Consider the following 12,511-nt stretch of genomic DNA (forward strand, 5'->3'; position numbering starts at 1 on the left):
AAAAACTTCTTTACAGTTCGGGTGACAGAGCACTGGCACAGGCTGCCCAGGGAGGTTGTGGAGTCCCCTTCTCTGGAGATTTTCAAAACCCGCCTGGATGCAGTCCTGAGTGATGTGCTCTAGGCAATCCTGCTTTAGCAGGGGAGTGGGACTAGATGATGTCTGGAGGTCCCTTCAACTCTGAAAATTCACTGATTCTGTCATTATTGCCACTCCTTCATAGCTGGCATGTTGTCCCCCTGTCATAAGTTATACCTACTGCTTTTCACTAGTGCACCAGTCAGCTCCAACATGGTCTGATAACAGACACAGCAGATATCAGCTGCATATGGAGCAACATTTCTCTATTTTACCTCTGAACTCCAAATATCCCAACAGGGAATGCCTTCAGACTTTTCTAACTCTTGACAACAGTGTATGGATGGGCAGTCAGGACTCTGGCTGGTGGGGGACATTCATCTGATCTGACAGATTTCATTTCAGAGTCAGTACAGAGATGGCTTTCATCCATGTTAGTGGAGTGAAGCACATTTTGGGTTTACGAAGATGTCTCCTACAGGCACTCCCATCTCTGCTCCTGCAGGCTGAGGTTATGCTCAGCACCAATGCCACAATCAGAAGTGGAAGACCTGACATCTGTGGTTGCAAGGATCCAGGACCATTTCTCCATGTTATCTTTCTTTATCTGTGCTTCTCTTTCTACCCCTGGGAGATTTCATCATGATCAGATATGTGTGTTGTCTACTTTCTTCCCCTTTTATTTCTCTGAGAGTTGGGTACACATGTAGGTAGGAGGCAGAGTTTGGGGTTCAGCCCTTGGAATGGGGCCTTTACTTTCCATGTGTCTGCAGCGTATGAGAGAGATCCCCTGACAGGCTTCTGTGCTAGAGGAAAGGCCAGTTTCAGTTCTGTCATCTGGGTTTTTAGAAACTATCTGTCCATCCAGATTTGTGCTTCTGTTGCCCGTGAAATGGTCTCAAATAGGCAGCAGGTTCAAGTCAGAGTTTGTCCCAGCATCCTGATCCCCTCATGGGGCTGGCCAGCTGATCAGTGTCTAGCATTTGGCCTCTGACGTATGCATTGAGGTTTCTTCCCATGTACCTAAGCTCTCAAAAATCTTTAGCCTGGAGGACCACTAGTTCTCAACTTCTGTTAAAATAATAAAATTCTGACATTATTTGTGTTCCAATGTGTGCTCAAGACATACTTTTCATTCCTAACCGAAAAGCTTAGCTTTTTAACACAATTTTCTGTGTTAAAAAATTGACCTTTAAAGGTCCCTTCCAACCCAAACTATTCTATGATTGTATGATTCTGTTTTAAAACCAAACTTAAACTCTTCTCCAATCCCATAAATCCAAGAGGTGGAACTTTCAGGAAACCCTCAAATCTCAAGAGGTAATCTATAAAATCATAGAAGGGAGAACTTCTCAATCTCATGCATACAAGGGAATGTATGACCTGTACTCATTTTTAGTAGTCCCAGGAGCAAAGTCAGAAGATTCCTCCATTTTTATAGCCTAGCATCAAAATGCATATTTCTTGGGTGTTCTCTCGTATGTTTTTTGAAATTCAGTGTTAGATCAAAATTTAAAATCACCTTTTAAGACCAGAATTAAATAGCATAGTAAAATTTGTTCTCAAAGGATGTGAACATGAAATGGAAGTACTAAAAATGTTAGACGGGCTCATTGCAGGAAATTAGTGAGATAAATTCAGCTTTCAATAATGAGTTTCCATCCCCTGGTCTGATTACATGTCCATTGACATCACAGAAAGAAATGCAAAGGCAGTAATTTCAATTTGCAAAAGAGCTGTAAATCAGAAATTAAGCATTGCATACTTCTGATAAAACACACTGTGCAAAGGCAGCAGGTCCAGCCTGGGCTTATCAAATGGCTTTTAGTGTATCTTTGTGGGATACTTGCATTAAATTGCCCACTAAAATATTTTCTGAAAGTCAGGAGCTATTAAATTATAGGGGAACAGTACTAAATCTCAAGATTGAATTCATGTAATAAGCTTGCTTTGAACAGGATCCACTCAATTCAGTTCTGGAAGGAAAAAAGACAGACAGCACTTGAAAACAGTCCCAGTCTTTAGTCTTGAATTAATCTGACACTGCTTAATCAGAGACAGCTTCCCTTACCTGTCACCCAAATACCTTTAATTTTATATGTTGGTTCCATTTAAGTTCTCATACTACATTTCATATTGGTTTGAGGCAATGATCTTGAAAAGGGCATGTAGGGCTTTTTTGTTACAAGTCTATGTATTTCTTAGCATGGACGATGATACTGGGACCAGTTCATATCATTCTCTACAATGTGTGGTTTTATAGAATATTCATATAAATAGAATACAAGTTTGTTTTATGTAAAATCCCTTTCAGTGTCAGGATCCTGTATCAGGAATGTCTTCAAAAACTCATGCTCTAAAAATTACATTTCTGTCCCTTGATAATTGTAAATCAAAATGGAGAAGAACTAACGCAAAATTAGTGTCTAATCATCTGTTCTTTCCTAAGTGACATCAGTGTGTTTATGTCACATAGTTGCATTACATCCTTACCTTGAAATGTGTTTTTTTCAAAATAGAATAATTACTTGTTTGGAGTTTCTTTATGTTGACCAAGAAATTAGAATGAGCTTATATAACATTTGCTTAACACTTGTTACTTTTCGCAGGTTACAGTCCAAGCAATCATGCTAAAATTCAGTCTGTTGTGCCAAATTACAAAGTTCCCAGCCAGGTCTCTGGAGCAATCTCTATGTTTTCATCTAGGCAGGGATACAAGGTAGTTCTCATGCCCAGACTGTCCTGCCACAAAGGTTGTTGACGAACATCTGCTAAGGCTCAGGACATCGAGTGGAGCCACAACAGGGAAGCAGAGAGTTTGCTCACTAGGCATCGGCAGGGCCTTGTACACATACATTAGCAAACAGTCTAAGTTTGCTTGCCCTTGAACACACTTTGAGGTGAAGCTGTGGGAGGAAAAATAGACTGAAAATATGTTGTTGATCTCAGGGTACCTGACGCTTGCCTGAGGATAATGGCTAATGTTACAATTTAGGATGGTTCTCCCTTCTACCCTCAAAAGGTGCAATTACGTGAGATAACAGTAGAGCCAGCAGCTTACTGCTTCTGTGCAAAATGCTCTGATTAGCTGAAGATCTTGTCTTATCTCTGTCAATAAAGGCAATGAAAACCAGAGAATGTTTCTTTGAAATTTATCTTGTTTTTCCTTGTTGTGGTTTAACCCTAATTGGCAACCAGGGCCATGCAGCCATTCACTCACACCGCCTGACGGAGTGGAACAGGGGAGGAGAACCAGGAGAAAAGCAAACCTCATGGGTTGAGATAAAGACAGTTTAATAGAACAGTAATGGAAGAGAAGATAGTAAAAGAAATAATGATAAAGAATATACACAATGAATGATGTAATACAATTGCTCACCACCCGATGATCACTTGCCCAGACTCTCCTGAGCAGCGATAGCAGATTCCTGCCCCTCGGCCAACCCCCACTTATATACTGAACATAACGTCTATAGTACGGAATATTCCTTTGGCCAGATTGTCCTGTCTATTCTCTCTTTCAGCTTCTATGGGGAGCCAAGAAAGTCCTTGACTTAATATAAGCATTCCTTAGCAACTACTAAAACAAGATGTGTTATCAACATTATTCTCATACTAAATCCATAGCACAGCAGCTACTAGGAAGAAAATTAACTGTATCCCAGCTGAAACCAGAACATTCCTTCATTCACTCTCTTGCTCTGTGTGTGTTTAGTATGATGGCCTTGAAGGTGATGCTGATGACTACAGGTTCAGAGGAGGAGATAGAACATTTCCTGTGTGGAGGAGCACTTTTAGCATTTGTTATGGGTGTTACTTCTTAAAGCAAATAAATCTTTGCTGTTGAAGTCATAACACCCTGCTAGTTAATATGCACACACCTCCAGTGGCTAGTATATCTGTTAATGCAGCATTAACAGTTCAGCAAGTCAGCTTGGGGTTTCTGCACAAGCATGAAGACTGCAGGATGTTTCCCACAGACTGTGCAGGTGACAGTGGGTCAGTAGCCAAGCTGGTAATCTAGCCTCATGAAATCTGCACTCTGCTCTGAGCATGCTGTGCCTACAGCCCCAGTTTCCAGAGACCGTTGGGAAACTCAGTCCTCAAAATCTGGTTTGCCTAGTAGGCTTTCTACAGCCTGCTACAAAACTGGAGCTGCACTCCTGCCTGTTGCTTCTTGGCTTTCTTAGTTTGTTCCTTTTATTGTGTGTCCACCCTCTTCCCCATCAGGAACACAAACCTTCTTCTATGCAATCTCCAAATTATTAGAAATCTCATCCAGCAAGTGCAAAATGGGAGTTTGAGTCCATATTTTAACCCTCTTTTTCTGTATATCAAGGCAGTGCTCTACACAGTAGGCCATAAGCAGCCTGTGGTGCTCCTGTTGATGGCAGAACACTGTATGCAAAGGGCCAGAAGATTTGTGGAAGAACACACACAACGATCCCTAGTCCAGCCCTCTCATCGTGCGTGAACACTGGCAGTGTATCAGCAGGGAGATCTTGGTTCTAGTCTTGTTGCCAGCAAGTCTTCCTTGTGAAATGCATAACCTGTCCTCTCTACATGAACTGCTCCAAGTTGTTGTGCTAAGACTTAAAGATTTTTCAAGTTGGTTTTAACAGAAAGTAATAAGCCACATTTCTATAGAAACAACTTTAGGGTTAAAGTAAGCCCAGGCAGTGTTTTGAGTCTGGAAATCCAGTTTCCCGGGTGTATCAATTTCAAGACAGCAGGAAGAGCCTTAATACGAGACTCTCTCTTTGGCATTTTCTGTTGGATGTTTTTTGTCCTGGAGTAGTCAGCATACTGGATGTGAGAAATTATTTTCTGCACCCACATAGCTTTTCTGTCAAATGAAACAGATATTTTTTTTTAAAACATCAGTTCTGTATTTACCACCTAGTTTGTGGGACAAGAGCTTAGCTTTACAGCATTGACCGTGTTCTGAGCATTTGGTTGCTGAGTTGAGGTCCCCATATATATGAAATGAAGATAATAATTCAACAATTGAAAGCAAAAAGGCTATGATGTAGTCTTATATTACTATGATCCATATAAGAACCACAAATTGTTTTAAGTTCAGGACAGTATTAACAAGATACCTTTAATTCCAGTGAAGATCCAGATATGAAAGACCTTATATAGGAGAAAAAACAGTAGGCAAGCAGACTATCACAAAAAAAACCCCAAACAAACAAACACCACAACACCTCAAAACCCAGCAAAAACATAAACCAAAAAACTTCCCAAATTATTACTAGCTTTATTTCATATACAGCACATAAACATGGGCAGATCCTTTCTTCACAATCTTGCCACCAATAAATAAAAACACAAGGCAATATTTTAATTTCAAAGTGACTCCAGCATTGCAGTTGGGACTTCCTTTCTCCTAAAGAGAGCTTAATGAACATGAATATCTGTCAAAAAAAAGGGAGCTTGCATACAGCTATGTTGAAAGTGTTCTTGTGCTCTTCTACATCCATTCCTCAAACTGGCAACAATTAGTACAAGTAACAGACTGAGAATTTTCTGGCTATGAAAGTGTTGCTAAACACCAGTAACTCATCCCCAGGTTACTTGCTGCAGTTCTGTTACAAACATAAGCATGTCACATGCAGACGTACAAGTAAAGAGCTAGTTATCCAACACACTGGGACAACAGCACGGGCTGACAAATATGATAACCCAATACTGCTGGGTGTTACGCGCAGGGGAGGTCAAATCCCAGGCAGATTTAGATATTAAAAAGGCTGCAGGAGACTACTGAGTTTCACTCATCCTGTTCCAGTCCAGACAAAATAGTGGAAAATGAAACCGTGCCCAGGACAGTTTTGTTCCAATGTGACACAACTCATGCAGGACTGAAACCTCTCAGATGAGGTTTACAGTCTCCTTGTTGCCAGAACTACACTGCTGGTGGCACCTGATCTGACTACTTCAGGACTATCCTTGGTATGTCTACATGAGCTAGCAGCTCCAGTTTGACTGTAGTGGAGATAGAAACCAAACATTGATTTGTGAAAGTATGTGATCTTGCAATATGAATGCACAAACTTCCTAGCCTGACACATCTTCTTTGGGTTGTTTCATCCTTATTCAAAAGCAACCAGCGCAGGCAGCATTGGCGCAGATTTCACACAAATCATCTTCTCGGACAGCCAGGTCTGTTAGAGAGAAAAGAGAGGGTTTCAATGAGATGGCAAGAGAATTTCTTGGAGACCAGTGCCACATATCTAGGGATTGGGAGACTCCTTTCCATTACTGTTTTATGAGTTTGAACGTTCCTTGAAGTTATTACGGGTATAAGTAAAATTAATTCTTGCAAAAATCTGTCTTGAAGAACTAAATCAAACCTGAATTCATGGGGGAAATAATGGGAACATGGAGAAAAGACAACAATAGGACATCCTGTGAGAGGGTGGTGGGCATGTGGCTTATAGAATCACAACATTCATTAAATTGGTAGTATTTCTTCCTAAAGTGTCCATTGCATTGGACAGTAGATAAATGCATTATAATAAAATTAAAAAGCACTATAGAAGCCAGTTCAAGATTCGCTATGTGTGTCATGGAGACTGATCATGCCAAAGAGTGATTCACCTCATTTACATCTCGCACCTCTTTTTGGTTACCTGGAAAAACACGTTTTTCTACACTGACTAGAGAAAGCAATTAGAACTGCCCAAAACTTGTAGTTAGCTAGAACTGAGTGATATAACGCTGTTTTTCTGTAAGCCAGAGGAGACTGTGGGTTCTTTCACTTTAAGTCATGTAAGTTAGTGTGCAACTACATGAAGGAAGCTTTTTCATGGTTATAGCAGCCTAACCCGTACAAGCTACAGCTAAGCTCAGCATAGCACAAATTTTCTTGTCGGGTGCTCACAGCTAGTGTAGTCCAACCCTTGTAGGAGGGGTAGTAGAAAGGCAGCATGGACTCTCTCAGATGCTTTAGAAGTGACAGAACAGTGATTATGTTTCTTTGCCTGCTGCTATTTGAATGTTTAAGGTTGAAAAGTGTGATAAAAATGGCAACTATGCAATATGAGCTACATACTCAGCCTCTCAAAAATCATGGATGCATCTTCTCTTTTGCACACAGGTTGGAACTCCTCAGGGAGATCTTTTTCATCACATGGAGAATAGCTAGCCATTGAAACCGTCATACGAGGGTTAATGTGTCTGTTCTCATCCATAAGCTCCTTTAGCTTCTTCACAGACTGAAGGGAGAATTTCAAGTCACCATCCTATGTAGACAGAAACAGAAAAAAAGGCATCAGGAAGTCAATCCTTAGGCAAATCCGTTCCATTTCAAACATGAACTCTCCCAGAAACTATATCACAGGGAAAGACAGTGTTGAAACAAAGCCTGGATAAAATCAGTTCTGACTGAAAGCAAAATGATCAGCTTTTCAGGGCAAAGACCTTTCAGAGCAGCAGTGAGACCTGTCTGGCTAGTCAGGGCTTTTGTTAGGTATCACAGTGGACAGAGGCAGAATTAGTGCATTTCTCACTCCCATGAGAGAGACCCATAAAATCTGGGGTCAAAAGAAAACAGGCCGGGAATCTTCAGCCTAGAATAGAGATCACCAGGCAATATGTGGTAGAGATTTACAAAATCATGAGTTGAATGCGGGTAAATGGGAATTTATTTTATCCACTCTCTTCTAATACACCAGCAGAGAACTTCAAGTATTGGTTGTCATGTGGCAGGCTCTAACCACACAAAAGGAGCTATTCCTGCACATTGCACATTGTTAAGAGCTGAAATCCCTCACCCTAAGGTACTGTGGCAAGTTTCCATTAATTTAGTCTTGTCCACACAATTAACAGAACACAAGTTAATGGCAGCATAAATATGACACTTCTGACTCAAATCTTATACCAAAAGCTTCAGGAGGCTGGGATAGTGTTCTGGGAAAAATTACTCCATGTTTTAGATTGCTGGATTCTGTACATCTGTTAATGCTCATTCCCTCAGATTCAAGTGAATTCCACTGCTGAGGTCATACACTTAAATTGCAGGTGTTGCAACTGTTAAGCTAGATGCATAAAGTCTGTGTATGTCTGCAGACAATCAGAGTTTGGCCTAGAAGAGAAATAAGTATTTTCAAATTGATCTTTAGCACCTGTTTTAACCTGGTTTAATGACTGTAGTCAGTACAATCATCAAGTAACACCTACTAATACAAAGAAATAAAGTGAAGTGACTCTGATATAGCATAAATATTGCCACTTGTTTCATAGTCTCTTGAGCCCAATGTCGAATAGTGTGAGATGGGGGAGAGCACTTGGTTTTAGTTTGTTGGGTTTTTTCATAGAATCACAGAATTTTGTTGTTAAAGAATTAAAAAAACCCAGTGATAAACTCTGAACATGCATTTACTTAACAAAGTCAAACTCTTTTCTACTTGCAATCAGTTTATGATTTTACTCAGGTTAATTATTACTTATGGTTCCCGATGAAAAATTAACTTTTCCTGTATAAATGCAATTCTAGATTCAGCTGCTGGTCACAGACATCAAAAGCATATAACAGAGGGCTAAAAAATTATGAGTTTCCACAGGTACAGTTTCAGAGAAACCAGAAAGTAGGAATGAACCCTGAGACGTGTATGTCCTGGTGACAAAAACCAATAAAGGAACAACAAAAAGCCAAACAAAACCTCCACCCCCTCAGATAAGAAAGATGTATTAGAGCTCAATCTGAGCAGCATTTTCCCTCGAAGGTGGGCGTGCATTCTGTGTTGCTGAACTAAGAGATTTTATCACAGAAATAGTGCAATCCAGAACAATACATCTCTGTTGTTTTTCTGTTTTTACTCCACACCTAGTAAACCATCTTCCTCTAATTTCCATCATATTCATCAAGATCTGTACTGGAAAGGGTCAAAATAGCGCTACTCAGTCTTCAAAAACATGATATGATATGAATTGAACTTCACTTCTGCTTTGCAAAATATTTTGTTAAATGAATGACTTCTGCCATATTACAGGAGAGGGCAGAGAAGTCTTAGGAAGAATTTCAGAGACCAAGACCATAAGGCAACTTTGTGCACTGAGTAATTTGTCAGACCTTAGGGACCTCCAGTAGTCCAAGGGAAAGAAGTGCAACACACACACGGAGTACACTGCACACATTTCGGGGGAAATACAGATTTAATGATCAAGAAGATAAGAATTCAAACTACAAAGAGGAGCAAAAGCTCCACAGTTGCACTTTCTACACTTTTACCCAACCTAGAAACAGCTATTCTCATTTAGTGATTTTTTCATACTTCTAAGTGGAAAACAGATATTTTTTCATTAAGTAGGAAGCTACTGCTCCCCTGGAGACTCTAAATATGAAAGAATGATTTGAAAGAAAAGAATAGCTTGAACCTGCTATGTCTGGATAGTTCTGACATCTGAAGGAGAAAAAGAGGATATTTCAAGGCACAAAGATAGTACCCTATCCCTGGAAACCTACTGCACACATATAAAGACAGTCAATAATTGCTTAAGAAATATTAGTTCTCTTGGTACTCTGAGGAAGTTATTTACATTGCAATAAAACTGAAATCTCCTAAAGTGTTTCTAAGGATGAGTGCAGGCAGATCCAAGACACTCCCAAGTACAGACAAGAGAACAGAAGTACCTTCTTAACTGCTTCCATGTTGCATGTAATATCAGTCATAGGTGCTGTGTATTTTGGAAAATTTGATATAGCCTCCTCTAATAGCTTATCTGCCTATTAATATTTAATTTGATCCAGCTAAACATTTTTTCCCCCTTTTTTAATATGTGATATGTGTGTAGGTTCCATCACATAAGTTTGCAGATATTTTCCATAAAGAACTTCCTGCCTAGAAGCAGTCAAGACAAGATAATTTCTCTTTTGTCACATATTGTTTATATCATTCTATAAAGTTATAGGTGTCCCTGCTTCTTGCAGCTTCACAACGCATGTTAGGTACAAAAGAAAACTCTGGTAATGCAATGCCTCAGTCAGCAAGGGATTTCAGAGCAGTAACATGGTTGGTGAAATTAATTAAACTGCAGCAGTGTGTTAGTAATACCTGAAGCATTTTACAGAAAGAAAACCTGAACCATAGGGAGATGAAGTTGGATATCAAGCCAAAGCAAAGCAAAAATTCAGGTCTATTAGTTTAGTTCAAGCAGCCACAACGCTTCAGATAGTATCAGTACTTTGTTGAACTTGTAATACCAACAAATTAAAAAGCAGAAAACTCACCTGAACATAGACAGCCTGGGAGCTATGCACCAGTAAGAGGACTGCAAGGACTGTAAAGGAAAGAAAGCCTTCCATAATGCCTGCAAAGTATAGCCTTTCCTAACCTGAATATATTATATTTTGTCTGGCTTTGGCCTTTCTTTTGCGTCTCTTAGACTTTCTTCTTCTTAGCACTAAGACCAACTAGCAGTCAGAGCTCAATGCTCCCAGTGCAAAGCTGGAGCTTTATAAAGATTTCACACAGCATTTGCTTGGTAATCCATTAAACTAAATTCTTGATTGACATATAATAAACCCTCAGTGGACTATCACTTATCTACTCATTAGCAGAATAGGCCAGTCACACCCAGGCAGATCCTGGGGTTTACGATTCTCTCACACTTTAAAAAACTGGCCATGACACAGGCAAGCAAAACATTCCAGCTTGCAATAAATAAATGGTAGAGACTGATCTAATGCAACATCTGAAACTCAGTCTCCATATGGGGAATGTACTCAGGTTTCTGGCCACTTCCTGCAGAGCGGTGAGAAAGAGATCTGGAAGGAGACAGGAAAAAAATGATCTCTTGCACTGATTGCTGGCCAGTCACTTCTCTCTTCTGGGTATTCCAGGTACTTAGACGGCAGCAATGGACTGAGGCAGATGATCACAGGCTGTGCCTGCATATGAACAGATATAAAATGTCATCTTGCTGCTGCTTTTCGCAGCACCTCACTCAGCTCAGTTCTGCCCATCAAGCTCAGGTCTATTAAGCTCAGGCCAAACAATCTTCCTGATACCAGCAGAACAGAGGGCAAGTCAGGGACTAAGCAACTTTCTCAGATCTCAGCAATGTTTTGTGCTGACAAAGGCTCTAATTAATTCTTACTGTATTCCAATCTATTGCTACAATTACAGTGAAAACCACCATGCTGCTTGGTATAAAATTCCAAAAACTAAAGCAGCCTGGAGTTCCCAGCAGTGTGCTTGTAGGGAGGGAATGGGACTTCTGTGGTTCAGTATACCCCGAATATTTCAGTAAAGCTGAAGCTACCCCTTAGCTGACAGCGCTGACTGTTCTCTGATAGACTTTGTTTCTTTCCTTTCCACCATCCCAGTCCACTCCTCATCCACAAAATTTGAATCCCTACAAGCATCTTTATTACCACAAAGTGAGCTTGCTTTCTCTGCTGTTACACTTTCTCTGCTTTCTCTCCTACCATGGCCAATAGCCAGCAGCACTTACAACGCCAGAACTCATGCCTGTGCCCTTAATTACTCTAATATTAGTCAAGGGTATAACAGCAGAGGGTGTAGCTTTAGAGGAAATGGGGCCTTTCCTCAGAGTAGTTGTCAAGTGCCTTCACCTAGAGTCTTAAGACACAACACCCAGGGGAGGGGGGGGCACCAGCTTTAACAGCACTGGCACCCCACCCCATCCTAAGAGTCACTGACACCTCCACATGGCATGCCAACAGTCATAAGCACACCATACACAAACAAAAAAAACTCTTTCCTGGCTCCCCAGCAGTCACACTCCCTATCAAAATGCTCTGTGAGCACTCAGATCCTCACCAGTACCTTCCATGTTTGCTCAGATGGTATCCCATCCCTTCCAAGAGCTCTCACATCCCATGCCTTGCTCACTCAGAAAACCTTGTTTCCCCTGCAAGGCAACTCACATGCCCTTCAATGCTTTTCATAAGCGTGCAGATCCCCCAACGTATCCCCCATCTATTCCCATTAGCCTCCATGTGTGCGCTGACCTTCCACTTTCTCCTTAATTCTTGCTCACATCCCCTTCATTCTCCATTCTGGACCATCAGGTTCCTTTTGTTCACCACTAAGGAGGCTCAAAATCCCTTCTTTCCATCCACTCAAGCTTATATATCCTTCACAGTGCCTCTATGAACTCAGACACCCTTTGTTGACCACCACGTCTCTTCTCTTTATATTCCCATTACCACGGTGCAGATTTCCCGTCTTTCCCTCCTGCATGCTCACCCCTTCTCCTTTTTTTCCCTCCCTGAACTCTCACTCCTTCTCCATTTCCATTGCCCGCCACACACCATGACCCTCTGGCTGCAATCCCATATCCCCTGTGCCCTTCCCCTCTGGGAAAGCTGAGATCCCCTCAGCTCCCATCCTCTTGTGCTTAGATGCCTCTCATCCACCTTGCTGGACACTGTTCTCCCCTCCTCTCCCCTTCCTGGATGCCC

At 41.0% G+C, this 12,511-nt stretch overlaps 1 protein-coding gene across 1 annotated transcript; it reads right to left on the reverse strand.

Moving 5' to 3' along the window:
- Nucleotides 1-6,070: 6,070 nt before the first annotated feature.
- LOC104290702 (guanylin-like) lies at nt 6,071-10,427 on the reverse strand. Its single transcript, XM_009889841.1, has 3 exons — nt 10,313-10,427; nt 7,136-7,325; nt 6,071-6,245 (listed from the first exon to the last, which is right to left on the reverse strand). The coding sequence occupies exons 1-3, from the start codon at nt 10,385-10,387 to the stop codon at nt 6,178-6,180; spliced, it is 333 nt and encodes a 110-aa protein (XP_009888143.1). The 5' UTR covers nt 10,388-10,427; the 3' UTR covers nt 6,071-6,177.
- Nucleotides 10,428-12,511: the final 2,084 nt, after the last annotated feature.

The sequence above is a fragment of the Charadrius vociferus genome, unplaced genomic scaffold (genome assembly GCF_000708025.1).
Source record: "Charadrius vociferus isolate BGI_N301 unplaced genomic scaffold, ASM70802v2 scaffold727, whole genome shotgun sequence".
NCBI lineage: Eukaryota > Metazoa > Chordata > Aves > Charadriiformes > Charadriidae > Charadrius > Charadrius vociferus.